The following is a 26,636-nucleotide window of genomic DNA, read 5'->3' as shown; positions in this document are numbered from 1 at the left end:
AAACTTTAAAAGTAAATTAAATTCCTAATTATGTACCATTATTGGGTGTGCATTACCTCAAATCTTCGATTGTCTTTTTTTGTAATCGACGTCTCTAACTTTTAGTTACATTTTTAATACAAATTATGAGGTAATTTATAGTTTTTTTTTACTTTTAATTATATTATTAATGTGAAATATTTATGAACTTTATTATAATTAGTATAAAAAAGTTACTTTGAACCTCTCTATGTTTTAAAAAATAAAAAATAGAAATACAGATGGTTATAATAAAATAAGTGATTGGAGGAAGAGCTTTGGATGAATTATAGATTGTTATAATTTATAAAGGTAAAACAGTCAAAAAAATTATGTACATAAAAATAAATAATTACATTTATATATAAGTATAAATTAATTTATGTATAAAAAAAAAAAAAGACTATCACTTTTAGTGAATTCTTTCATTTTAATTACAATTTTTTTAATTCATAAAATTCAAACCTTGAAATCTTATTTTAAGGATCCTAACTGGATTTTAATTGAAAAACTCTCTTGATGATGTAATTCATATTTAATAGTACATAACTAATAGATAAATTTAATTCCGCGACCACCTAATATTTTTTCTAAAAAATATCAATCGATCCATATCTTTGTCTTTTTCTTATTTTGGTTTACTACCACAAAACCATAACATGGATTTGAACTTCAACAGGACAAGGACAAGTTGTTTAGTTCAATTATTAGGTCATATTTGTAAAGTTTTTCTTTTAATAAATACTTGTAAAAAATAAAAAAATAAAAAATAAATAAGTTTTTTAAAAGTTAATTTTTAATTTAAACATAAATTAATTTTAATTTATAGAAAAGTTTGCTTCATTTTAATAAATTCTTATTTTTTCTATAAATACTTATGAAAAAATATTCAAACAAGACCCTAACTAGATAAACTATAAGCATACCATTATATATACTTAATTTTATTTATAAAACATTTTTATATTGTTCATATATTACAATTATTAAAATACTCCTTTTTGATAAAATTTGTAATAAAAAAAAGTATGTATGGGGAAACCTCTTTTGGCTGTCGTACTTGCATTTGTGATATACAAGGTTAGATAATTAAATTAAAGTATTAGCGGTGCCCCTGCCATTTGGAACTTGGAAGTATCTTAGTACGTTGGATTCGATTAATTTGAATGCAAAATTGTGTATTTGCCAATGCTCATGGACGGTATCAGTCATCAGTCATCAGGGGTAACATGAATCTCCTACACGTTTGAAACTCATCAATTTCTCAAAAAGCATGAAAAGAAAATTGACAAATGCCTAATTTTGCATTTTTTAAATCCACCAATTAGATTTCAATTTTCACGGTATGAAGATGGGGAGAAGAGATGATTTGAAAGACTCTGTCTGAGGGAAGGTTGTGCCTTACCAATATTTTGGTAAAAAAAAGTTTCATAATTAATACAGGTAACTTCTTTTTTAAATCCCACAATAGTTGTACAGTTTATTAAATCTTTTCGTTTCTTATAGTTTCGATCTGTGATTAATTTTTTTTTTGTATTTTTTTTTTATTTTTATGTGTAAACTTGTATTGGAAATAGGTAAGTGATCTATATATAATCCATTTAGAAATCCTTAAATAGATTGATGATTGATTTTGATTTTGTATAATCGAATCTTATCCTAATTTAGACTTTTTATTATAAAGAAAATCTAATAAAATAGAAATAAGAGAAGATAAAAGAAGTAAAGATAGAGAAAATTTTGAGATTACTAATAGAAGAGAAGTGTAAGAAAAATGTGTTTTTAATTAATTTATGTTGAATTTAATAAAATAAATTAATATTAAGAATGTGTTTTAGTGAAGAGAACTTCACTAATTAATATTTTTAGATATTAAAATTTTAATATTAAGTTGTGTATGTAATCTTTTAAATTATTATGACATTAAAACTATGTTTAATTAGTATGTATTTGTCATTTAAATTATTTTTATGACGCTTTGATGCTTTCATTATTGAAAGTTTAGTACTATTATATAAGTATTTGTAATTATTTTTATTTTAATATTTTAATATTTAGTATTTTAAATTATTTTAATTGTTGATAAATTTTAGTGTGATGAAATTTAGTTTATAAATAAAAAAAGATTTTTTTTCTTCTTCTAATTTTATGTATTTTTATTTTTTAAAATTTTATTTTTTTGAACCATTATTTAGACCCGCGGTTCGTATACCCGCCCCTATTTGTGAATGAGGTGATTTGATTGAATGTTGATGATTCTAATCAAGAATGAGTGAATGGTTTAAATTTGCAAATTTTGCATGGTGAAAGGGTGGGTTTGGATGTTCTTGAGGTGGCTAAGCTGATTTTGATGATCTAGAAAGACTTTGTTGTTGCATGTGGTGGGATTGGGGTAAAATGAGTTGTTGGGAAGACATATATATGAATTATTGAGTTGCATAAATGAATTGATGTATGGGCTGGGTGAATTTTTGGATTATTGAAGTGGTTTGCTAGGTTGATGTTCTTAAGCTTCGATTATACAAATTTCTAGGCTTGCTTGCTCAAAGCGCCCATAGGGTCACTCGAAGCGAGCGAGTGTGATCAAGTTAGGGGTAGTCTTTGACTTAATTCGCTCAAAGCGAATTGTGGACGCTTAGAGCGAGTTTCAGTGGCTCAGAGTGAAGACTCACTCATTTAGAATGAGTGGAGGTGGAAGTTCAGGGGTGGTCCCTAACTTCACTCGCTTAAAATGAATTATTGAGTGCTTTAAGCAAGTTTTGTCGCTTAGAGCGAGGATGATGTCACTTGAAGCGACCAAATTGAGGCCCCTAGGAGTGCCCTTTGTTTAGGCTCGCTCTAAAGCAAAGCTTCATGACACTTAAAGTGCCTAGTTCCTTCTTTGTTGTATAAGTTAGATGTTTGAATGGAGGTTTAATTTAATACCTTCTATGTTGATTATACATTAATATGCGATAATGTATGATGATGATTTAATTGTTGATAATTAAATGTTATATGGTGAACATGAATAGAATGCTTAAGCCTATTGCATATTGTGTGACATAAGATGATGACAATAAGCATTGATATGTTATATTTGTGTAGTTTAAATGATGATGAACATGAATATGCTATGTATGATTGATATACTATACATGGATAAGTTGGTAAGCATTGGTATGTTGTACATGAGTTACATGTTGAGCTTTGATATGTTATTCTTGGTTGAGGTGTTAAGCATTTGTATGTTATACATGATTGGTGTAATTTGATCTCTTTATGCATTAACCTGGGATAATGTATATAGAAGATGTATGTTGAGGTGTTAATGCTAAGAATGTTGCAGGTAATAAAGTATATTAATTGGCTTAGGATTAGAGGAGAGGATGTTGCTTATAAAGTTGAAGATCCCATATAGGGAATCTTGTTTTAGTGCTTTAGGAGGCCAATTGTTGAAAACCCTCCTTAAGTAGGTGTGAAACTCTTGGAGTGAATTTCTGTTGAGTCTCTTCTAGGTCCTTAATTAATGTAGAGTAAAGTATAAAGTTGAGGACTATCGCCCTTAATTGATTATTGGAAAGGTTGTGTCGTTACTTGTGGATAATTAGTGAGCTAATTATGTATATGACTTGGTAATGCATGTCTAGGTAGTGGTATGTTTATACCCAACTATACTAGTCCTGACAATGGAATCAAACTTTCCTGGTGTAAGTGGTGACACTTGAGAAATCAGATAAGGGATTGGTATCTCATTTTAGCTGTGGATCCAATATGCATGTATGACATGAAAGCGATCGAGGTTGATTCAGTAGGATCAAATCACTTAGACTGCTCAAATGTATTAGGACATCTTCATAGGTGAATGCGCAACAACACATTAATTGTTGAGTATGTATATGATGTGGTGTGAGTTGTTGTTGTTCACATGCATTGGATGAGTATACATACTCAACAACTAATGTGTCATTACGCATTTAATATAAAATTATTGAGCAGTGTAATAATTGATAAAAGTTACATCAATATTGTTTAAACTCTCCTTTGTCTTTATATATATTATGTGTTGAGAAGTCATTAATAATTATCATAAATGAAAATTATAAATTTAGGTGACACCGTACATTCTTTTATAAATGTTTAAATATAAGAGTTTTTGAGAGCTGCTTCACTAAAAAATTAAGAGTTTTTTTTCAATGTTATTCTAAGTTTATAACCAAAAAAGACTCATTTTCATTGTTATTAAGGGAGCACAATTCTCAAACATACAGGAAGTTACTTCTTTATCATTGAATTTTAAGGTTTGGCCATACTTAGAAGTTATTTGTCTAGTCTAATACATCAGTGTTTTTAATCTGTTCATCTATATAAAAATAGGAGAACTTTACCAACAATTGGTGCAATGATTGATCTTCAAGCCTTAAGGTCTCATGTTCAAGTCTTGAGTTTGGTAAAAAAAACAACACTAGGACGGATAACCTTAATGTATAGTACCAAAGTCTAATGACTCCTGTCAATACCATGATACCAAAAAAAAACTTTCATACCTTTTTCTTTATTTTTCATGTTCCTCATTAATCATTTAGTTTGATTAAATTACCTTAATTGCTTACACTCTTGCATTAAAATTTTTAGTCATATATTTGCAATTCAATTTGAAATTTGAAATTGAATTATGTATGCTATGCAATATTTGTGGTTTGCATCAATGTATTTTCATAAGTTACAAACATCTGTTTAATAATTTTTGTCAAAATTTATTTATCATTTTTTTGGTTTCAATGGAATTATGAGAGGTTTTCCAAACACAGTTATGAAAATGAAGGAGATAGATCTTTTTCCTTAGCTATGGCGACTAGAAACTATGGTTAGTTTGAATATGAAAAGTCCAAGGAAGCTTGTTTGTTGGAGTAAATAATGCATGCACCTTTTTAATAATTTCAAACTAGTTAAAACAACTATATTGTTTTGTTATTTCAAAATTGGAATTTAGTGATTGGGAGAGTAAGAAGAACTTTTCTTCCATTTATGTTAGAAACAACTAATTGTTGTTGATCCTTTTTTAAATACAATCTATAATTGTTTAGACTCCACCTCCCTGGTGTCATTAATATTTTTCAAGCTTTGCTGCAATTTTGGCTTTAGATAAACTTATGGAACAAAAATAATGTATTGTATCGTTAAATATAGCTCACATATGTTACAACAACAAGAAAAGTGTTATCCACTAAACGAGAGCAGCTAAATGTGAGTGGCTATATGGATCGCACAATACTATTTGGCACATTTAAAATTAAAATTTCAAGGATATTATTCACGATGAAATCTTTCTAACAATTTCTTTTAATGTCCTTTTTGGACTCTCTATAATCCCTTTTTATAGGGCTAAAAGCTAGTTACGCACATATGTTAGTTTCCAAATTTTATTTATTTGTTTTTTTATTTATATTTATACAAATTTGGAATACTTAATAAGTGGTTTCCATTTCGTTCCCTTATAATATAACTTCTCTTTCTTCTAATAATGAGATTTTTGGCCTTGGATCAGCAAGATGTGGTATACAACAACCCCTTCTCAACCATTGAGTTTTAGCAGTTTATGCATTCTCAATTATATTGTTCATAACAACTTTGAAATAAATAATTGGATGATGTTTTTAAATAGCATTGTTAATCACATTACATTGTTGTGGTCAGCATGATGTTGAACTTACATTGCTTTTTGAACTAATGATAAATACAAATGAATTTACTTTAGATTTTAATCAATGTTTTACTTTTAAAGTTCTCCATTGTTTCGTTTATTTACTTTTTCCATTTTTTTATAGTCTTTTTGTCAATATTTTATTATTATTTTTTATTGTCATTTTACTAAAATTAATGACTTATTTTTTTTTTTCATTTTTACCCTTGATAATTAATGTATATTTACTTAACAACGTGTCTATGAGAGCAATATGTTTCCATGAATTTTTTTTTTCTTTCCATAGTATTCATTCAGGAATTAAGATACTCAAAAGACACAATTTACTTAAAGGTGTGATTAAATGAAGTAGGTTACTGTTCACATGTGTATTCTAATAATCAATGCATTAATTCATGGGCAGGTGTGATTAAATGGAGTAGGTTACAGATCACATATGTATTTTAATAATCAATGCATTAATTCATGGATTTCTCAAAAGGTGCATAACAATAATAATTGTATACAAATCAACAGTTTCAAGACTTGAATGCAAAAAAAAAAAAAAAAAAGGGGTATAACAAAAAAGTAAATAATAAATATTTTTGAAAAATAAAATATCAATTATTTTCTTAAGTCCCGTGCAAAAACCTTAAACAACGGTGAAAAAAAACGGAGGGAATATATTACAAATGATTATAATGTTGGCATCCTTACTGGCTATATGTTAGTCATGTACTTTTTGCTCCTCTATATACTTTGAATATACAATTTCATTATTGGCACCAAAAAGTATTTATTTTGTTGTTTTTTGTTTTTGGTAATTTTCTAATTTATTATTATTTTATTTACTCAATTACCGTTTCCTTTCTTTGCAACCTTTTTAATTTCAAAATGAAAGAAACATTCATTGCATGTAGTCTTTGCATCATATTGCTCAATAGTCGCGTATTTTCGCCGAGTGGTGGAAATATCGAGTGTAAGAATTTGTTGCTTTACTAATAAAACCCCTAAAAAGAAGAGAGTCAGTCAATTCCCTTGTAATGATAGTGTTCTAATTTCTCCTTTGGTGAGCAACGTGCATGATTGTAGGCAGCACAACAATAACGAGGCAAGTAGTATCTTTATTTTTTTTCCTTCAGTCACAACTCATCCTCAAAAAATCCAACAAGTCAAGTTAATTTTAGGGATTTAGCCAATTTCAGCATTTAGGGAGATTTTTGAATTCAGCATGAAAAGCACAAAGAATTAGAAATCCTGAGTGATAACATCTCATCCATCAGAAGATCAGAGAGCACAAATGTGATGTGGCATTAGGTAATCATAAATTCATTAATAGATTTTCTGCAGTTATCCTATCTTAGTGAGCTGAATTTATAATTTTGTAATTGTAATAGATTTCCTTTTGCAATTATCTGATCTTTTCTTGTTTACCTCCCCTCAACTTTTTTTCAAGGAGAAAATATCAAGTATTCAATTAACAAGTACAGTCAACACTAACTGAAGAACTAATATCTAGGTAGATGATATTTACTGTAAAACTCAGAAAAATTGAGGTGAAAATTTTGTACGTTCTCGTTTAGAGAATTCTTTATTAAATAATAAGATTTCAAACTGATTTTTAGCTTGAAGTTTGTTAAAAAATGTTAACCTATAGTTGGGCTAATTAAAAATATAATTACATAATTACAACTATACAATCATGTTATGTTGTTTTAAAGGGTAAGCAAATCAACGAAAATAATGTCAAATAATATGTCATTAATTTTATTGACATCCCCTTAAATTAATGTTGATAAATCTAGAAGCATCAATTTGTTGATTAGGAAATTATGTCACTGATGTGTCAAGGATTTGGTGAGGACATCGACTAATTGAACAAATGTTGAGACATGAGGTAGAGTGATAATTCTTCTCTCATAGGCTTCCCTAATTGAATGAGAATCGACCTCTATGTGCTTCATTCTTTCATGGTATACATGATTTGCTGCAATTTGTATGGCACTAGTATTATCATCATGTAATGGAGTATGTTGTGTTTGTGAATAACCAAGTTCGGAAAAAAGGCCCCATAAGCAAATAATCTTAGAACATGTTGTAGACATGGACCGATATTCAGCTTCAGTGGATGATTTAGAAACTGAATCTTGTTTCTTGCATTTTCAGGAGATAGGGGTATCCCCTAAAAACATACACTAGCTAGTAGTAGACTTCCTTTTGTCTAGACATCCAGCGCAATCAACATTGTTGTATGCTATAAGTTGTATTGCTGTATTTGTAGGAAAGAAGAGACCACATCTGGGAGTGGCTAGTAAATATTTAATGATGCGTTGTTTAGTTGAGAGATGTATCTAGGGTTTTGCATGAATTTGTTGATTGTGGACAACAAAAGAGATATCAGGTCTTGTGATGTTGAGGTAGATGAGACTTCCAACCAGCTTTTTGTATAATGTTGGGTCTTGTAGGAGTTCATCTTCATCCCATCTTAACTTGACATTAACTTCCATGGGAGTGTCAACTGCAGTTGCATTAGTGAGACTAGCTAACTGAATTAGATCCTAAGTATATTTATATTGACTGACAAAGATGCCTTTTGTTGGAATTGTACTTCTAATCCCAAGAAATAAGTGAGATGTCCAAGATCTTTCATATGAAAAATTTTATGTAACAATTCTTTGATTGTAGTGATAGCCTCTTGATCTGAACTAGTGATGACAATATCATCGACATAAACAAGGAGCATCATAATTCCTTTTGAAGTCCTTTGAAAAAAAAAGAGATGGATCATAACTGCTTTGGAGGAAGGAAAAACCAAGTAGGATTGTTCTAAACTTTTCAAACCACACTTTAGGTGCCTGTTTTAATCCATACAAAGAACATTTTAGTTTGCAAACAGTCCTTCAATTAGCCTTAAGGCGATAGACCCCCTTCTGAAAGGGACTTTCTTTCCTATAGCTATAGTTTAGAATAGTGCTCCCGCTTACTTCTCTCTTTCTTATTTATTTGACTCCATAGGTAAGGTATCTTAATCACTCTATACTCATATCCCTTTCGCCCCCTGTCTTTCCTCGCCGGGATAAGAGAGCCTTATGCTCGGGGGGCTATTAGGAAATTTGATGCAAACTTCTTTGAGGTCACCATGAAGGAAGACATTTTTGACATCTAGCTGGTGAATTTGCCAAGATTCAAAGGCAGTAATGGCAAGAATAATTCTGACAGTAATCATTTTGGCCACAAGGGTAAAGGTTTCTTCATAGTCTAAGCCAACTTTTTGCTTATTTCCAAGAACAACCTATCTAACCTATCTATTGATCCATCTGATTGTAATTTTATAGTGAATACAAATTTACTGCCAAGAGGTTTAACAGATGGAGGACATGGAACAATGTTTCATGTCTGATTTTCCTCTAGTGTCAAAAGTTTAATTTCTATAGCATCCTGCCAACATTTATGCACCATAGCTTTGTTATATGAAGAAGGAAAATGAACAAATGCTGAAGTTGTTGTCAAAGATAAAGGTTCAGAAAAATTGTAAATTTCTGGTGGTTTACGAATGCGAGTACTACGACATGAAGGGGTTGAGTCTAGCTGATTCGTTGGATCAGCAACCATAGTATGATTAGGAAGGGGCCTTGGAATGATAGAAGACTGAATTTATGAAACAACTAGACATCTTTGGCAAACCAAGAAAGGTCATTCTCCTGTAACACTATTAGAAAATGATGGCAAAACAGATTTGGATGTAGAGGAGTGAATGTCTTGGTTGGTAGCAAAAAAACATGTATCCTCTTAAAAGATGACATTTCTAGAAATTTGAATCTTATGTGTATGAGGATCATAGCATATAAAACCTTTTTGATGGGCTAAGTAACCAAGAAAAGCACATTTAACAGATTGAGCTATGAGTTTGGTGCATTCTTGTGGCTGAAGATGAACATAACAGACACAACCAAAGGTGAAAAGGGTGGAATAAGTGGGTGACTTACCAAATAATCTTAAGAAAGGTGAATCATTGTTTAAGATTGGAGAAGGCAATTGATTAATAAGGTGGACAATAGTTGAAAGAGCTCCACACCAAAAATGGGAGGGCACAAATGAGTCCAACATTAAGGTACAAACAACATTAAGAAGATGATGATTTTTTCGTTCAGCTACCCCATTTTGTTGGGGTGTGGAAGCACATGACCATTGGGATAATATACCATTTTCCTCTAAGAACTCTTGAAATATATGAGATTTGTATTCCTCCCATTGTCACAACGTAGAATTTTAATTTTTGATGAAAATTGAGTGTTAACATAGGCATGAAAGAATTTGAATGCAGAGAATGCGTTAGCTTTAAAGCGCAAAAAATAAACTCATGCGAAACAACTATAGTCATTAATAAAAGTAATGAAGTACTTGTAATGTGTATGAGATATAACAGGTGTTATTCCCCATAAATCACTATGAATCATTTCAAAATGATGATTGATATTTGATTGATGAATTGGAAACGGTAGAATTTTACTTTTACCAAGTTTACAAGAAGGATAGTCAAATTGAACAACACTAAGAGATGGGAAATTTTTATTGCCAAGAACACCAGATTTCATCAATTCATGAAGTTCATTGAAGTTTGGGTGACCAAGACACTTATGCCATATTTGGAAATTAACAGTTGCAGAATTACAAGACAACCAGATTTTGAGAATTCAACTTTGCAATTATTGTCAACTAATTGACCAACTAAAATAAGGTTTATTGTGTGATCAAGGGAAACATAAACATTGGTAAGAGATGAGGAGATATCACCAATTGTTGTGATAGGTTAATTGTTTCCATCTGCGGCGTGTATTTGCAAATTACTAGAGTAATTGGTAACATTGGAAAGGGCAGCAACATTGTTGGTCATATGATTAGATGCACTAAAGTCAAAATACCAAGGAGAGATAGGTAAAGAAGTTTTACCTAAAAGACCCAAAGTAGAAAATGCTGAAACGATCATTTGTTGAACCATTTCAGGAGTTGAAGTAGGCACAGAAGTAGGAAGATTCTGATCCACAGAAACAAGATTAGTAGAAGAACCAATAGAGGCAATAAAGGTTGTTGCATTTCTCCATGGTGGCCAAATTTAACAGTCTTTCATGATGTGACCTTCTCTTTTGCAGTAATTGCAAAACTTTTTAGGACAGTAAGAAGCAAAATAGCCGAGGCCTTCGCAACAAAAACATTTGATAATACCTATGTTTCGTCCTCAAGGTCTGCTTTGTACTGCATATGCCACAAGAAGAGAGAGATTTTTATTGTTCCAAATGCATCTGAGTGAGGAGACGTTGTTCTTCACAAAGCAATTCATTTAGGCATTCATCTAAAGAGGGGACAGTAGCCCTATTCATTAGGTTGGTCCAAACGCCCTCAAAATCATATCTCAATTTCATAAGAAATTGACTTTGTTTTGTGGTGTCATGAACATTTTGGACTGCAATTTGTCCTTCAGTTGACAGATCTCTATAAATAATGTCAATATATTCATTCCAAAGATTCATGAAATGTGAATAAAATTCAAAAATTGAGAGACTATCCGGTTGAAAAATGGTAATTTCATGTTCAAGTTGGAATGAATATACTAACATTGTTTATAGAGATTTGTCAACTGAAGGACAAATTGCAGTCCAAAATGTTAATTGATCTCGTTTTGTGGTGTCATGAACATTTTGGACTGCAATTTGTCCTTTAGTTGACAGATCTCTATAAATAATGTCAATATATTCATTCCAAAGATTCATGAAATGTGAATAAAATTCAAAAATTGAGAGACTATCCGGTTGAAAAAGGGTAATTTCATGTTCAAGTTGGAACCTGGGAGCAATGTTGTTTTGGTTATAAATTTTCTTTAGATATTCCCACATCTTTGTTGTCGTGGTGAAGGGTCTGAGATTGAGGACAATATTAGACTCAACTGAGTCGATGATCCAAGTCATAATTTCGTGATGTTTTGGTAATACTTCGAAGCTTGTTGCCTTTGACAAAGATCTAGAATTGAAATGCGCAGGTTGAGTAGTTCTTTCCATTAAGGCGTGACGTGAATAGTGTGCATTGGGAACAGTGCACAATGAGAATAGTATCGTGCAAGAGATTGGAACTAGGAACATAGAGACTAGGATGTAAGAGAGTGGAACTAGGAAAACATAGATTGGGAGTGCAACGAAAAAAAAAACTAGGTTTGAATCATAATCGAGACTAATACCATGTAAAACTTAGAGAAATTGAGGTGAAAATTTTTCGTGGAAATTTTGTATGCTCTCCTCCGAAGAATTCTCTATTAAATAATAAGATTCCAAACTGATATATAGCCTTGGGCTTGCTAAAAAAATGCTAACCTACAATTGGGCTAATTAAGAATATAATTACATAATTACAGTTATACAATCATGTAAGACATATTGTTTTAAAGGGTCAGCAAATTGACAGAAATAATGTCAAATAATCTATCATCAATTCTATTGACATTTACAACCATGCTACATTTGGGGAAGGGAATGATCATTTTAATTGTTTTGAAATTGAAAGTCATTTACCCCACAAGAATCATCTCCTAAAGTCAATTTTTGTGATTAAGAACACCAGTATACAAGAATCTCTATAATTACAGCTAGGAAACCGTAGGGACATCTTAGACTTAATGACCATAATTACAGCTAGGAAACCGTAGGGACATCTTAGACTTAATGGTCATTAAGGTATCAAGTTTTTCCTTTTCAATTCATTTTGAGTTATGTTGTAGTAATTGTGAATTTGTGGATTAGACTTATCTATGTTATCAATATGATAAAACTAAAAGTGTTGTCTGAATTAAAATTGCAAAGAGGTTTAAGAAACCACAAATTATAATGGAAATTTTGCTTAAACCATAAAATTTTGCTTTCATAGTGCTGCTATATTATTTGCAAATTTGCATACATTCAATGCTCAATTGGCAATTAAAGGCATCCTAAATGAAAAAGCAAAATGTGTTTTAGGTCCCTTAATTTTTTGGTCCAAATTCGTTTTAGTACCTATATTTTAAAAACAATGATTTTGGTCGTCGTATATTTGATGATTTGAGTTTCTTCCTTTATAGAAATTAGTATACTTGAGTGAGACACAAAAATCGCCAATTATAAAAAATACGAGGACCAAAATAGTCACTTTTATAAGTACACTAAGACTGATTTTGACCAAAAAATTTGAGGGACTAAAACACATTTTACACAAAAATGGATAAAATTATCCTAAATTGCCTACAATATATCCTTGGTGATTAATGTCCTCGATGAATTCCTGAAAGTGACACCCATTAACTTGAAGATTCTAGGTAGCCCAATCTGGTCTAAGTGATTGTAAAAAATCAATTAAAAACAAGGATGACTCATTTTGAGACTTTGATTACCTAAACCCAACAAATCTATATTGACAAATAATATAATGATGGGAGCATGAAATTATATTATCCACCAAGTTGTCTTTGGAGAAAGACTTAGTGATGGTATCAAGTAATCGTTAATCAAGTTAGTTTCATAAAACTAGTTAAAACCTACACTAATATATGGGTCCGATATGCATATTGTGATTCATTTCTAGATTCAGGATAAAACTGAATCTTATTTTGCATGTGGTTGCCACATTTTTTGCCATTGCTTTTAGTTGATTGTTGGAGAAAAACAACAACTATAATGTACAGGTAAAACACATAACATTAGCATACTTTACCAAAAGTTGCATGGTTAAGTATTTACGGTCTATTATACAAAATGACATTAAAATAAAGAGATGTAAACCATAGGAATTCAAGTGGGATGGATCAAATCAAAATAATTTGGGTATTGTCTATAACAAAATGGTACCACTCAAGTTGAAGAAAAAATATATTGCAATATTTATAAGACCTGTAATGATGTATGGAACTAAATGTCAAGCACTAAAAAAGCAAGAAATATGACCCAGTAAGGAGAGTAAATCACATATTCGCATGAAGGGTAGCACAACCACTAGAGTTAGAGGGAGACCAAGAAAAAACATTGATGAAACTATTAAGGTCAATAGGTTGTTTATAAATATGATTTATGACAAGACATTATGGTGTCATTTAATTCATATAAACATTATTTGTTTATATGGCAGGTAAAGGCTTGATTGTTTGCTATTTTTAATAATCAAATTTAGTTGTTCTATTGCAATTTTTCCTTTTAGACACCCCTCCACAAAATAAATAAAAATACAAGTCTGCTTTATTATTTCATGTGTTTTGAATACACTCCTATGGGTTATTGTTTGGGTCTATCTCTGATTGCATGATGATAGAAACAACTAACCCAATACGCAGTTTATTGATGATAATCTCTGGGGAAATGTTCCCAAACAGAGATAAAAGAAATAATAGATCAAGATTACATGCAAAGAGAAGGATATGGTGTATGAACAAAACCTCTAGGAGTTCGACAACCTAGCCTCTCCCAACCAATTCCCAACTGAATAATTATACCATTTCCCCTCCCCATTACTTTGCTATTTATTAGTTACAAGTATTATAAACTATAGGCTCCGACCCAATTGTGTTAATGGGCTTCCTCCTACTATAGGTCTATGACAAACAATACTTCCCCCTAACGGTTTCACCTTGTACTCAAGGTGTAAATTGCTTCTTGATGACCTATGTTGATTCCCAAGTGGCCTCAAATGTCTAAAGATCTTTCCATTGAATCAACACTTCAGCTAATCTAGATGGGCTGTTTCGAGCTGCAACTACTGTTACTGGTACAACATGTAATTGTAGGTCCTCTGCTAACATTCTAAGCCTTGGTTGTAGAGTAATTGAGGAAGCTACTTGATACAATACGTATCAGAGGTACCTGTAATTGAAAGGAAATAACAAAATAGAAAGAAAGGAGAGAAGTTTCCAAAGAGCAAGCTCTCCCAAGCAAAAGAGGAATATCCCTCTCCTCCAAATTATCGCTCACAGATCCCCAGATGTCCAATCATTATTTCAAAGGGAATATATAACCAACCTCCACTCTCTTCTAATAGAATTAGCGATTCTCCAAAATACCCCTCCCATACTAACAACAATTCCACTAAACAGAAATACCATTAAACATTCACTTGCTTATTAATCTTGGGCCTCCGACTATAGACCTGAGTGGGCTTGGTCCACTTGAAGGAATGGTTTATATCAGTACCACCTTCACCAAGAGGGGATACATGAAAGTCTGGATGGATCCTACTCTATGAGGGGCAATTCCAACTGGTAAGCTAAAGCCACTTGCCCTGTGAACTTCACCACCTGATATGGACCATAAAATCGCGGACTAAGATTCTCATTTCTCATTTTAGCCAAACATTTCGACCTGTAAGGCTGCAATTTGAGATAGACCCAATCTCATCTGTTCTTATCAGCATAAGCTTTCATTTGATTCTGGGCTTTGGCTATGTTCTCCTTCAACTCTGTTAAAATAGTGTCCCTGTCAACTGTCATGTTATTAACTTCTACTGTGGAAGGAATTGTAGTACCCTTGAAAAGTGGTGGTGGATCTCTGCCTTATAGAGCCTTAAAAGGGGTGCTTTTAGTAGAGCTGGTGTAATTTGTATTGAACTAGAATTCAGCCCAACTCAACCAATTTGCCCATTGTTTTGGCTTATACCCGGTTAAACACCTTAAGTATGTCTTGAGGCACTTATTGACAACCTCAGTCTGCCCATCAGACCGTGGATGATAAACAATGCTAAACTTGAGTTTTGTTCCGACCAAGCAGAATAGTTCAGTCCATAGAAGACTGAGAAAAATCTTATCTTTATCTAATACAATAGTGGAAGGAAACCTTTGGAGCTTGACCACATCTTTAAGGAAAACCTTTGTAATATCTCGGGCGGTGAAAGGGTGATTAAGAGGAATGAAACTAGTATATTTAGTAAGCCTATCCACTACTAATATTATAGCATCTTTGCCCTATGATTTAGGGAGACCTTCCACAAAATCCATGGAAATGTCATCCCAAACTTGTGTTGGAATGGGCAGGGTTGGAGGAGGCCTGCCCGGAATAAAGGATACTTATTCTGCTGGAAAACCTCACAAGTAGCTACAAATTGCTGGATGTCCTTCCTCATGCCTTCCCAATACACCACTGCCGATATCCTTTAATAGGTTCTAAAAAATTCAGAATGACCTTCAACTACAGAATCATTAGATTCCCTTAACAAAAGAGGAATTTTCTGGGATCCCCTTGGCAAGACTAGTCTCCCTTTGTGCATCAATTTTCTCTTTTGAAAAGAGAACCCTGGGTGGGTAGTTGAATCCTTGAGTTGGTCTTGTATAATAGTCTTCAATTTACTATGTGCTTCTTCTTCCCATTCTTCTAACTTTGAAAACTCAATTTTTGATATGGCAGCATATGTCATTCGTCTAGATAAGGCATCTGCAGCTATGTTTTCACATCCAGGTTCATACTTGATTTCGAAGTTCCAGTCCTATCACAATTTGGAAGTCCATCTGAACTACCTAATACTCTTTGATCAGTCAGAAATTTGAGACTTCTCTGATCTGTATGAAGGATAAAATGTCTTCCCATCTGACTAACACATGATTCCATACAATTCACTTAAATATTATCAATGGTTCTTTGTTTTTCTTCTGCTTCTGTACTCTTGTTCCCCATTCCCCTCCTTCAAAAGAAGAAAAAATATGTTCTGTCTTAACATCTTTTTTTCTGGATATTTCATTTCTCTCTTGGCTTCCACTTGATAACAGAATAGAGTTTGTGATACCTGTGCGGAGGGCGATGTTTACTCCAATCTCATTGTTTGTCACAAATTCCATGTTGGTGCAGAGCACTTGTAAATATTTTAATCTCTTGTGTGTTCTTTGATCTGCATGTCTATATAGTCCTTTTTCTCTTGCTTTATGAGGAAGTAAAATTGCTGTTTCTCATTCATCAACCAGTTACTTTATGCATTATGATGAGCAATCAGAACTAAATGCAAAGCTAAAAAGATCGTAAAGATTGGAAATGTCAAGTGTGCATTCCGAGGGAAGGTACTGACAAATTAGTGCAAGATGATGTTGAAGTGGCTGCAAGAAGAAAGAAAGGGCGTCCATTTGGAAGTTCAACAAACTGTGAATCTAGTAAAGGTTCAAAATTAAAAATTAGATCTTCATCTGCTGGAAAAAGTGGGGAGAATAGTGCTCACTTATCAGCTAAAAGATATCAAGTCCTTTTAAGTGAATGTGTCATGAAAAAAGCCAGGGACTCTCCACTTTCTGAGGATGTATCGAACAAAAAAATTAAAAAATCAAAAATTAAATCTCTGAATGAAATTATTTGTTTCATTCCAGAAATATCTAATGGTGAAACTTCATTTTCTGGACCCAGTTTTTGCAATATTGATGCTGTTAAAAGTTCTGGACAATCGGATCATAGATTACGGGCAAGCAATCACAACACTCATAAAGACCCCAACTGTCCAAATGAAAAGAACAAAAGTGTGAACCAGCAAGGTGAACAGACCACAAAAGCTGCTACAGCCATGAGCATATATAAATTACGCATCAACCCTGCTTCTGATGAAGGGACATGCTCGAGAGACTCGGTGCAGGTTGAGACAACATTTCTTTCACAGGATGTCGTTCCAGAGGCCGATTCTTCGTGGCTGTATGACCCATTTTATTTCTCTTCAGTTTAACTATTTAGTTTTGCTTTAAGGGTGTACAAATTTGAATTTTTTGTGTATTTGTATTCATGCAGGGGCAAGTTTCAGATACACAGCAGTGAGGGGATTGTAGGGACATGGGATGGGATTCAAGCTCACTTATCAAATTGTTCATCATCTATAGTTGTCAAAATGGCGTCTAGGCTTCCTAAAATAATTATACTGGAGGAACTACCTCGCTTGAGGCTTTGGCCATCCCAATTTATGGCAAATCGAGTCACTGAAGATAATATTGGTCTCTTCTTTTACGCACGTGATGATGATAGGTTTGTTGGGCCTTTCTTTTGTACTAACAAGCTTGGTTTTATACCGTCTACTCATATGTATGTCTTTTTCCAGCTATGTATGTTATAAACAATTGGTGGATCAGATGATCGAGAATGATTTGGCACTTAAAGGAAATGTGGATGGGATTGAGCTTTTAATTTTTCCATCTAACGTTCTTCCTGAGAGATCCCAGCGTAAGAAACTCTTTTAGTTGTATATATTTTAGTTTTAACTACATTAACATTTTATGTTTATTTTTGTCTCTCTATTACTATCACTCTTCGGTGGTACTTCTTACATTCTAACTACATTAGCAGGCTTCTAGCATTCATTTTTCTAATTTTTTTCCGTGTTACTTGTTTGTGCTTGCAGGTTGGAATCGAATGTTCTTCTTGTGGGGTGTATTCAGAGGACGGAAGGTGAATATCTCAGCTACCACACCAGTTTCAAATTCTCTTAAGGTATTGACATGCGTGGAATTTCTTTACTCGCTGTTTTTGACCAACAAAGATATATGTCTTTTCTATCACTTAAATATTGATTGAGACGGGATAATACTTCAAAATACTAGATGATCATATTTGTTTGTTATATTCATATGTTGATTGTTTATGACATTTCTCTCTAACAACCACTCCACCAAATTTACTTTTTGTCTGTTTCTTTTGAAACACAATTGATACCGTTGCACCATAAAATTGCATATTCAGTCACCTATCATAGTCAAGTAAAAAAAATAAAATAAAATATTAAAAATAAAAAAAATAAAAAGCCTACGTTAAGAGTGACATAATAAACTATGACAATAATTTGGATATACATGTTTCTGCAAAACTATGCAGATGTAAACAGAGCTAATGCATACTTACTGTCTTGCAGCTAGATAATGGAGATGCTGCGAAAGGTTTGCCATTTGATCTCAATGCTTATCCTCAAGATGGAGATGATGAGGAAATAGTTGATAAAATTCCTGAATTTGACCTCAATGCTTATCCTCAAGATGGAGATGACATGGAAATAGTTGATGAAAAACCTGAAATTGATGGCATAGGTGGTTCAGGAGAGAGAGTTTTGGTGGTTGGAGAGAATTCCAATAGTAAAGGTGGAGAGGTAAATGCAGAGCGAGCGGTTATAGATATTAACGTTCCATTGTGTCCTGAAAGTGGAACACCAGAAAATGGTTCTGGTTCTGTTGGGGTTGAGGACAATAATAATGTTGAAGTTCCATTAACGTCACTCCCTCATGCACCACCTTCAACAATTCTGGATCCAATCGATTGGAAAGCTGTGGATGATTTGATCTTTTTCTCTAAGGGAAAGTTTTGAGTGTGGCATTTGAAGAACACCTTTATAGTTACCCTTTTGTGATGGGGTCACTGGATCACAGTTATATTATATCAATAATTTAACCGTGAGGATAATCTGGACCCGGATTGGCAACTTGTGGATACTTGGATCTTTTTCTGTTGGGATGAGTCTTGAATGGCTCATGGGAAGAACCCTTTTAATTATCGTTACTCTTTTATGCTGCGTCGCTGGATCACAGTGATTTTAATAATCCGTTCATGAACATCAGAACCTCGAATGGAACATGAAACATGACTTGCTTTCCTTTTATTGGTTCTTTTTATTTTCTGGCTCATTGCTTTTTGGTGCATATGGAGTGGCCTGTGAAATCTTCTCATCTGGGATAAATTTTTTCTTTAAAGGTGAGCCTGGCCCAATTTTAAACGTCATTGGTCTGAACTAATTTTTTTCTAAGGTCTGAATCGGATATGGTCACTAGCTATTCCACCAAAAAAGTCTGTTCAACATTTGAAATATCTTTTGATTGATCAGTTTTTTTTTCTTCCTACTGCGCACTTTAGGATTGTAGCAATTATAATAGAACAGTTACTTTAGGCCTCAAATTATTTAAGACCGAAAGAAATGATATTATTTTAAAATAATGTAGTAATTATTAGTTTGACGTGATATATATACACACAGGTATTGAAAATTATTTAACTGTAATCTTATTTTTCATTTTAAAAAAGTTAAGAAAATAACACAATTATTTAAAACTCTATCACCCATTCCATTTCTACCAAAAAACAATACTATTGAAATTAGTGTCAAAATTAAATTTCATAAATTTAAAAATGGTTTATTAAAAATAATATTTTAATAAAGAGTTAATCATGTCCGTGTAAAATTTTTATATTAACAACTAATCAAATCTGTTAATAATATTTTTTTATTTTAATTTAATTAAATAAGTAAATAACTAGTTTTATATAGGTGATTAACTCGTTAATAAAAGAGTCGGTGATAAAATGTAAAATGTATAAAGGCACGTTGAAATAGAAAAGCCCATGCTGTGATCCTTGACAGTGTATTTGGCATGCTCCAGTCCTCAAACATCATCATTCTTTAACGAAGAATAGAGAGCACTTTTCATGTCATCTTGTCGTGTGACCGTGTTTTAAGTTAAGATGCTCGAATGAAGTCAAAAACGGCAAAATATTTGTCCATAACTTGTCACGTTGCATTTTTTAGCACAACGTATTACTTTTAATAATGTTTCACACCCTAAAGTTTTGTTTGCTACAGGATAAAAAAAATGATGAAGGAAAATAAATTTTTTTTTAAATGTCAATTTTCTCTTATTTGATCATGGAGAGGTAAGGGTCGGTTAAGATTTATACTCTGATACTTATAATAGCTTCTGTACCTGTCTGAAGGGCACACTAAGTCTTTTTGTAGTTCGAAGGCCGAACGAGACTCCCGATCCAATAATCCGATACGCCGAAGAGGGGGTTGGTACCTGCAAAAGGCACTCCAACGCTCAAGTCAGGACAAGCTCGAATCTCTAGGATAATTAATGAACAGTGACGTTACCTTTTGTCCTGAGCTATTTATACTGTCATTTATGGGCCCGGACCCCATGGGCCTCGCAGCATACTTACCGTATTAGGTAATACACCCTAATCAACTAATTAACCCCTAACTACTTGATTAAAGGTAATAAGTGACGATAGGCCGATCCAGGTGGCCGATTGGGATTCGGCTGCCTGGTTCTGCCATTCAATGGCCGACAGGGTGGTGGCCGACCTCCCTACCCGTACACTGCCCCCTGGTAAGGTGAACGGTTGCACAATTGTAACCGTTGGATCGTGTGGATCGAACGGTTACACAAATTCAAAAGTTGCATTTTCCCGCCCATTTGATGAGCCTATAAATAGGCGAGTGGTAGGGTCATTCGCACGTATTGCTCTCAACCGAATTGGGGTAGCCGAAGATCTCCGAAGCCGATCTAACTAGGAACTGTTCTGCAAAGAAATTGGTAAGCTTTTATAATCATGGTTGATAGTTCTACAAGCTCTTCGGCCGACAGCTCTCGGTCGTCGTCATCCGAGGGGACATCGTCCAGTGAGTCAAGTCATCGAAGTACCGTTCGACTGTCGATTGATGCCGATGGACCGAATGAGGGCACTTCTTCTTCGGGGGAAACCTCTACTAGTAGGAGTGAAGAGGTTCAGGAAAAGACGAAGCGTGTCTCGAATCGGCAACGATACGGTCCCTCTGATGTGCCCGGTTACGAGTGGGTCAATGGGGAGGTAACTTCCTACTATTCACGTTACCGGGACATAACTATGATTACAAACCTGCTGGATTATACCAAATGTTTAAATTTTGACGCTAAGGAGGAGCCGTATCCGATTGGAGTTCGGTCTTGCCGAAATAACGCCTTCCCGAACCCATTGTTTGCTTAGATCAAAGTGGCGCAAAGATGGAGTCATTTTATATGTACGACTGCCTCGTTCGGGACCTGAAGGTAAAACTGTCGTTTGATGAGTTTACCATGGGGGTGCTGAAGGTGTTGAACGTTGCTCCTACTCAATTGCATCCGAATAGCTGGGCGCAATTGCAAGGTTTTAAGCACTTGTGTAAGTGTATCCATATCAAGCCTTCTCCACTCCTTTTTCTATATTTTTACTCTTCCCGACCTACTATACTGGCGAAGTGGCTTTCATTGAGCCGAGTGGGCGATCGGTTACTGTTGGACAGTTTTACCTCGTCATATAAGAATTTTAAGGCGGGATTTTTTCGAGTGACTATCAGGCCGAATGGACGGCGCTTCTTCTTTGGGGAAGATGATAAAAGTCTGTTTCCGTTGTACTGGACTCGTGCCCCTCGGCCTTACGACGTGGTGCCGAAGAAGATGTTGACGGCCGAAGAGCGGAATGGCCTGAAGTTGTTACTTCGTCTTCCTCGACGCTTGCCGACTAGGTCTTTAATTAACTTGGTTGAATCTTCACGTTGGTGGAATGACCTGATAGGTATGTTATCTGTCCTATTTCGACTGTCAAAATTCCTATTGATGTTTACCTAACCCTTTTTGCAGGAATCATGGTTACCAGCGGCGCCGATGAGCTGAACATTCGCAACTTGCTCGCCGCTCGGGCGAAGCAAGTCAGACAAGCCGGGGGTGTAGGCACTTCGGAAGTTGCACGCACCCCCCGACCAGATAATGATGACCGAGCGCCTCCTTCTCCCGAACGCAAAAAGAAGAAGGGAAGAAAGGGAAAAGAGACCAGTCGGGAACGTCCGAAAAGGAAAGGCGCTGAGGAAAATCCAGAACGCGCTAAGAAGGCCAAGTCAGTGCCCGAGGCATCACCCAATCGGACTGTGATTGTGGTGCCACCTCAGCTAATGTCTCGTGCCTTTCTTGGTGACGATGTGTCGGCCGAGGCGTTGATTCGGCCTGACATTGTGTCTCCTTTCGGGCAGGAGTTCTTGGCTAGCCTGCATGCAAGAGCCAAGTGGAGACTCTACTGCGAGGTGCAAACTCGCTCATTGGCCCTAGCCCATCACCTAGCCATGGAACCCATCGGTGAGGTGGTGCATTTGAAGCAAAGTTTAGAGGAGGCCGAGAGGACTGCCGCCGAAGCTATCGCGGTGAATGAAGAAGTGACAGCCAAAAATCGGGAGCTGTCGGCCGAATTGGATGTTGTTCGGCGTGACAATGATACTCTTCGTCTGAACCTTCAAAAAGCAGCTAATGAGGAGCGGCGCCGACTGGAGGAGGCTCATGCCGAGTACAACCGCCTAAAGGAGCAGGCGAAAGAGAAGATTGTTGCTCAACATGAAGCCGGGTTTAAACACGCTGTTCGGCAAGCTAAACACTTCGGCCGCTTTGAAGAGGGCTTCGAGTTTGATATGACCCAAGATTTTTATCAAGGGTCATTGATTTCTTTTGCTGATATGCCTGAAGGGGCAAATCCCGATGGGGAAGAGCCAGAGGATGCCCCCCAGGCAGAAGGTGCCGAAACCTCTTCCGAGGAAAACACCATGGATGAGGGAAACCCGGAACCTGAGAATGAGACTGAAAGAAACCCCGAATCCGCCATTCAAGCCGCTGCAGCCGGAACTCCGGAAGAATAGTTTAGTGTTTGATAGGTCTTTATGTAATTTTAAACTTTTGTTTAAACAAGTGTAGACCGGGGGCCGATAGAGCCTCCTTTTTTAGAATATAATGATATTGTCTCGTTCGGATTTGTGTCTTTAATATGTCTTCTTCATTCGAAGTACTTGTCAAATTTGCGCGTAAGACTCCAGTAATAAGTAGCCGAATCGGTATTATTGTTTGTAAAAATCAAAAGAAACACTTGTATGCTGGAGCAAGATCGAGTGGAGGTCAATCGGTCCTACCTTGATTTGCTGGCAAGACCGAGTGGAGGTCACTCGGAATTGCTTGTCTTACTAGAAAAACCGAGTGGGGTCACTTGGAATTGCCTTGCTTCTTGAGCAAGACCGAGTGGAGGTCAATCGGTCTTACCTTGATTTGCTGGCAAGACCGAGTGGAGGTCACTCGGAATTGCTTGTCTTGCTAGCAAAACCGAGTTGAGTCACTCGGAATTGCCTTGCTTCTTGAGCAAGACCGAGTGGAGGTCACTCGGAATTGCTTGTCTTGCTTAGCAAAACCGAGTGGAGTCACTCGGAATTGCTTTGCTTCTTGAGCAAGACCGAGTGGAGGTCAATCAGTCTTACCTTGATTTGCTGGCAAGACCGAGTGGAGGTCACTCGGAATTGCTTGTCTTGCTAGCAAAACCGAGTGGAGTCACTCGAAATTGCCTGTCTTGCTAGCAAAACCGAGTGGAGTCACTCGGAATTTCCTTGCTTCTTGAGCAAGACCGAGTGGAGGTCACTTGGAATTGCTTGTCTTGCTAGCAAAACCGAGTGGAGTCACTCGGAATTGCTTTGCTTCTTGAGCAAGACCGAGTGGAGTTCACTCGGAATTGCTTGTCTTGCTAGCAAAACCGAGTGGAGTCACTCGGAATTGCTTTGCTTCTTGAGCAAGACCGAGTGGAGGTCAATCGGTCTTACCTTGATTTGCTGGCAAGACCGAGTGGAAGTCACTCGGAATTGCTTGTCTTGCTAGCAAAACCGAGTGGATTCATTCGGACTTGGGTGGCTTCTTGAGCAAGACCGAGGGGAATCAATCGGAATTGCGTGATTTTGAGGCACATCCTTGGCCGAGTTGATCAACTCGGGAGGGAAGCCTTTTACGTGATTTTCCATCCTTGGCCGAGTTGATCAACTCGGGAAGGAAGCCCTTTACGTGATTTTCCGAGGCACATCCTTGGCCGAGTTGATCAACTCGGGAGGGAATCCTTTTGCGTGATTTTCCGAGGCACATATGGCCGAGTTGATCAACTCGGGAGGGAAGCCTTTTGCGTGATTTTTGAGGCACATCCTTGGCCGAGTTGATCAACTCAGGAGGGAAGCCTTTTGCGTGATTTTGAGGCACATCCTTGGCCGAGTTGATCAACTCGGGAGGGAAGCCTTTTACGTGATTTTGAGGCACATCCTTGGCCGAGTTGATCAACTCGGGAGGGAAGCCTTTTACGTGATTTTAAGGCACATCCTTGGCCGAGTTGATCAACTCGGGAGGGAAGCCTTTTACGTGATTTTGAGGCACATCCTTGGCCGAGTTGATCAACTCGGGAGGGAAGCCTTTTACGTGATTTTGAGGCACATCCTTGGCCGAGTTGATCAACTCGGGAGGGAAGCCTTTTGCGTGATTTTGAGGCACATCCTTGGCCGAGTTGGTCAACTCGAGAGGGAAGCCTTTTGCGCGAATTTCCGATAGGGCAAAAACAAACAATGAGATAAAGCGTACTTTATTGATGTGTGCCTCGTTAAAAACCTTGTCGGCCAAAACCCCTTTTCACTTTTTTACAAGGGGAGAAAAGACCGATCAAGGAAAAGAGTGCAACTTGGAATTACATTATGATCAGATTACAACGATTAGCTGTAGTATGTCTTCAAGTGAGATGAATTCCATGTTCTGGGGATGATCTTGCCAGAAAGCTCTTCAAGTTTGTAGGCACCGTTATCAAGGCTATGTCGGATCCGAAACGGGCCATCCCAATTTGCTGCCAACTTGCCTTCCCGTTGATTACGTCTTGCCAGTCCCAGAACTCTCCAGACTAAGTCTCCCTCTTTGAAGCTTCGCTTGGTGAGATTGGAATTAAATCTACGAGCCATTCGTTGCTTGCAAGCTTCGGCTATGATCTGAGCTTTGGTTCGTACTTCGTCAATCATATCGACTTCGGCTCGGAGCGATGCTTCATTAGTTGTCTCATCAAAATGTTGCCGCCGAAAGGAAGGTTCCCCGACTTCAACAGGGATCATGGCATCGGTGCCATATGTTAGCCTAAAAGGTGTTTCTTGAGTTGTGGACTGAGGCGTGCACCGATAGGCCCACAGGACTTCTAACAATTCTTCGGCCCAAGCTCCCTTAGCGTCCCCCAATCGTTTCTTTAATTTAGTAAGTATCACCTTATTAGCTGCTTCGGCTTGTCCATTGGACTGCGGATGTTCGACCGATGTAAATCTGTGTTGAATGCCAAGATCTTGGATAAATCGATTGAGTTTCTGGTCGGTGAATTGCAAACCATTGTCAGTTATGAGAGCATGAGGAATGCCGAAACGAGTAATGATGTTCTTCCACAAGAACTTCTGAACATTAGCGGCTGTGATGCTGGCGAGTGGTTCGACCTCGACCCATTTCGTGAAATAATCCACAGCAACCAATAAAAACTTGCATTGGCCTTTAGCTATCGGGAATGGTCCGAGTATATCCATTCCCCATATTGCAAAAGGCCATGGCGAGCTTATGCTGTGCAGTTCTTCGGCCGAGGCATGGATAAGATTGCCATGTTTTTGGCATGAAAGACAACGCTTGACGAACTGCATGCAATCACTTTTGAGGGTTGGCCAATAAAAACCTGCTCTAAGCACTTTCATAGCTAGCGTCCTCCCTCCCGAATGAGATCCACATATGCCCTCGTGAACTTCTCTCAAGACATAATCCGCCTGTGCCGTATTGATGCATTTCAAAAGAGGCACCGAGAAACCCCTGCGATACAACTGTCCCTCAACAATCGAATACCTGGCCGCCTGAGCTCGGAGTTTTTTGGCAGCTGCCTGGTCAGATGGTTCTTTGCCAAGCTCCAGGTAGTCTATTATTTCCGTTGTCCAAGTGTGTGTAGGCTCTTCGCTCGTCATACATTCGATTGGTGTTACACTTGGAGTGGCCAGATTAAGGTGAAGTGTGGTTCGTAGCTGACCGGGCTTCCGATTACTACTTGCCAACCGAGCTAACTGATCGGCCCTCTCGTTATGTTCTCTCGGCGTGTGTTTCACTTGGACATCCTCAAAAGTGCTGCGCATTCTGTGAAATAAGTGGTAATATTTCATCAGGCCTGAATCTTTCACCCGGAAATTGTCGTTCACTTGTTCTGATACGACTTTCGAGTCGGTCCAACATATCAATCGTGTAGCCCCGATTTCTTGTGTGAGTCTCAATCCTGCCAATAGTGCCTCGTATTCGGCCTGGTTATTTGACGCTTTAAACGCGAATCGTAGAGACTGTTCCAGGGTTACTCCTGTTGGTCCCTCAAGAATTATACCTGCGCCA

At 36.2% G+C, this 26,636-nt stretch overlaps 1 protein-coding gene and 1 long non-coding RNA gene across 5 annotated transcripts; one reads left to right on the top strand and one right to left on the bottom strand.

The window, feature by feature from the left end:
* The first annotated feature begins 602 nt into the window (after nucleotides 1–602).
* LOC109801058 (ASI1-immunoprecipitated protein 2) lies at nucleotides 603–19,620 on the top strand. 4 transcript variants are annotated; one of them, XM_029271806.2, is made up of 6 exons: nucleotides 603–1,461; nucleotides 17,065–17,343; nucleotides 17,437–17,667; nucleotides 17,741–17,862; nucleotides 18,041–18,129; nucleotides 18,548–19,617. In XM_029271806.2, the coding sequence occupies exons 2-6, from the start codon at nucleotides 17,219–17,221 to the stop codon at nucleotides 18,992–18,994; spliced, it is 1,014 nt and encodes a 337-aa protein (XP_029127639.2). In that variant the 5' UTR covers nucleotides 603–1,461; nucleotides 17,065–17,218; the 3' UTR covers nucleotides 18,995–19,617. The 4 variants fall into 4 exon arrangements, with proteins under 4 accessions (XP_029127639.2, XP_020217620.2, XP_020217619.2 ...); XM_020362031.3 differs by lacking the exon at nucleotides 603–1,461 and adding an exon at nucleotides 14,641–15,976 and having other exon boundaries at nucleotides 16,084–17,343; nucleotides 18,548–19,620; XM_020362030.3 differs by lacking the exon at nucleotides 603–1,461 and adding an exon at nucleotides 14,641–16,528 and having other exon boundaries at nucleotides 16,635–17,343; nucleotides 18,548–19,620.
* LOC145953131 (uncharacterized) lies at nucleotides 18,345–18,672 on the bottom strand. Its single transcript, XR_014430680.1, has 2 exons — nucleotides 18,538–18,672; nucleotides 18,345–18,382 (listed from the first exon to the last, which is right to left on the bottom strand). It is a non-coding gene; the product is annotated as an uncharacterized LOC145953131 (long non-coding RNA).
* Nucleotides 19,621–26,636: the final 7,016 nt, after the last annotated feature.

This window comes from Cajanus cajan, chromosome 11 (genome assembly GCF_000230855.2).
Source record: "Cajanus cajan strain Asha chromosome 11, NIPB_CcT2T_4, whole genome shotgun sequence".
NCBI classification, from domain to species: domain Eukaryota; kingdom Viridiplantae; phylum Streptophyta; class Magnoliopsida; order Fabales; family Fabaceae; genus Cajanus; species Cajanus cajan.
Note: the sequence above shows the minus strand (reverse complement) of the source record. Positions and strands in the feature narration are given on the sequence as shown.

Coding starts and splice junctions, on each gene's coding strand:
- LOC109801058 (XM_020362031.3), top strand. CDS start 16,925: ATGAAAAAAGCCAGGGACTCTCCACTTTCTGAGGATGTATCGAACAAA. Junction 17,668..17,740: donor TACGCACGTGATGATGATAG/GTTTGTTGGGCC, acceptor GTCTTTTTCCAG/CTATGTATGTTATAAACAAT. Junction 17,863..18,040: donor TCTTCCTGAGAGATCCCAGC/GTAAGAAACTCT, acceptor TTGTGCTTGCAG/GTTGGAATCGAATGTTCTTC.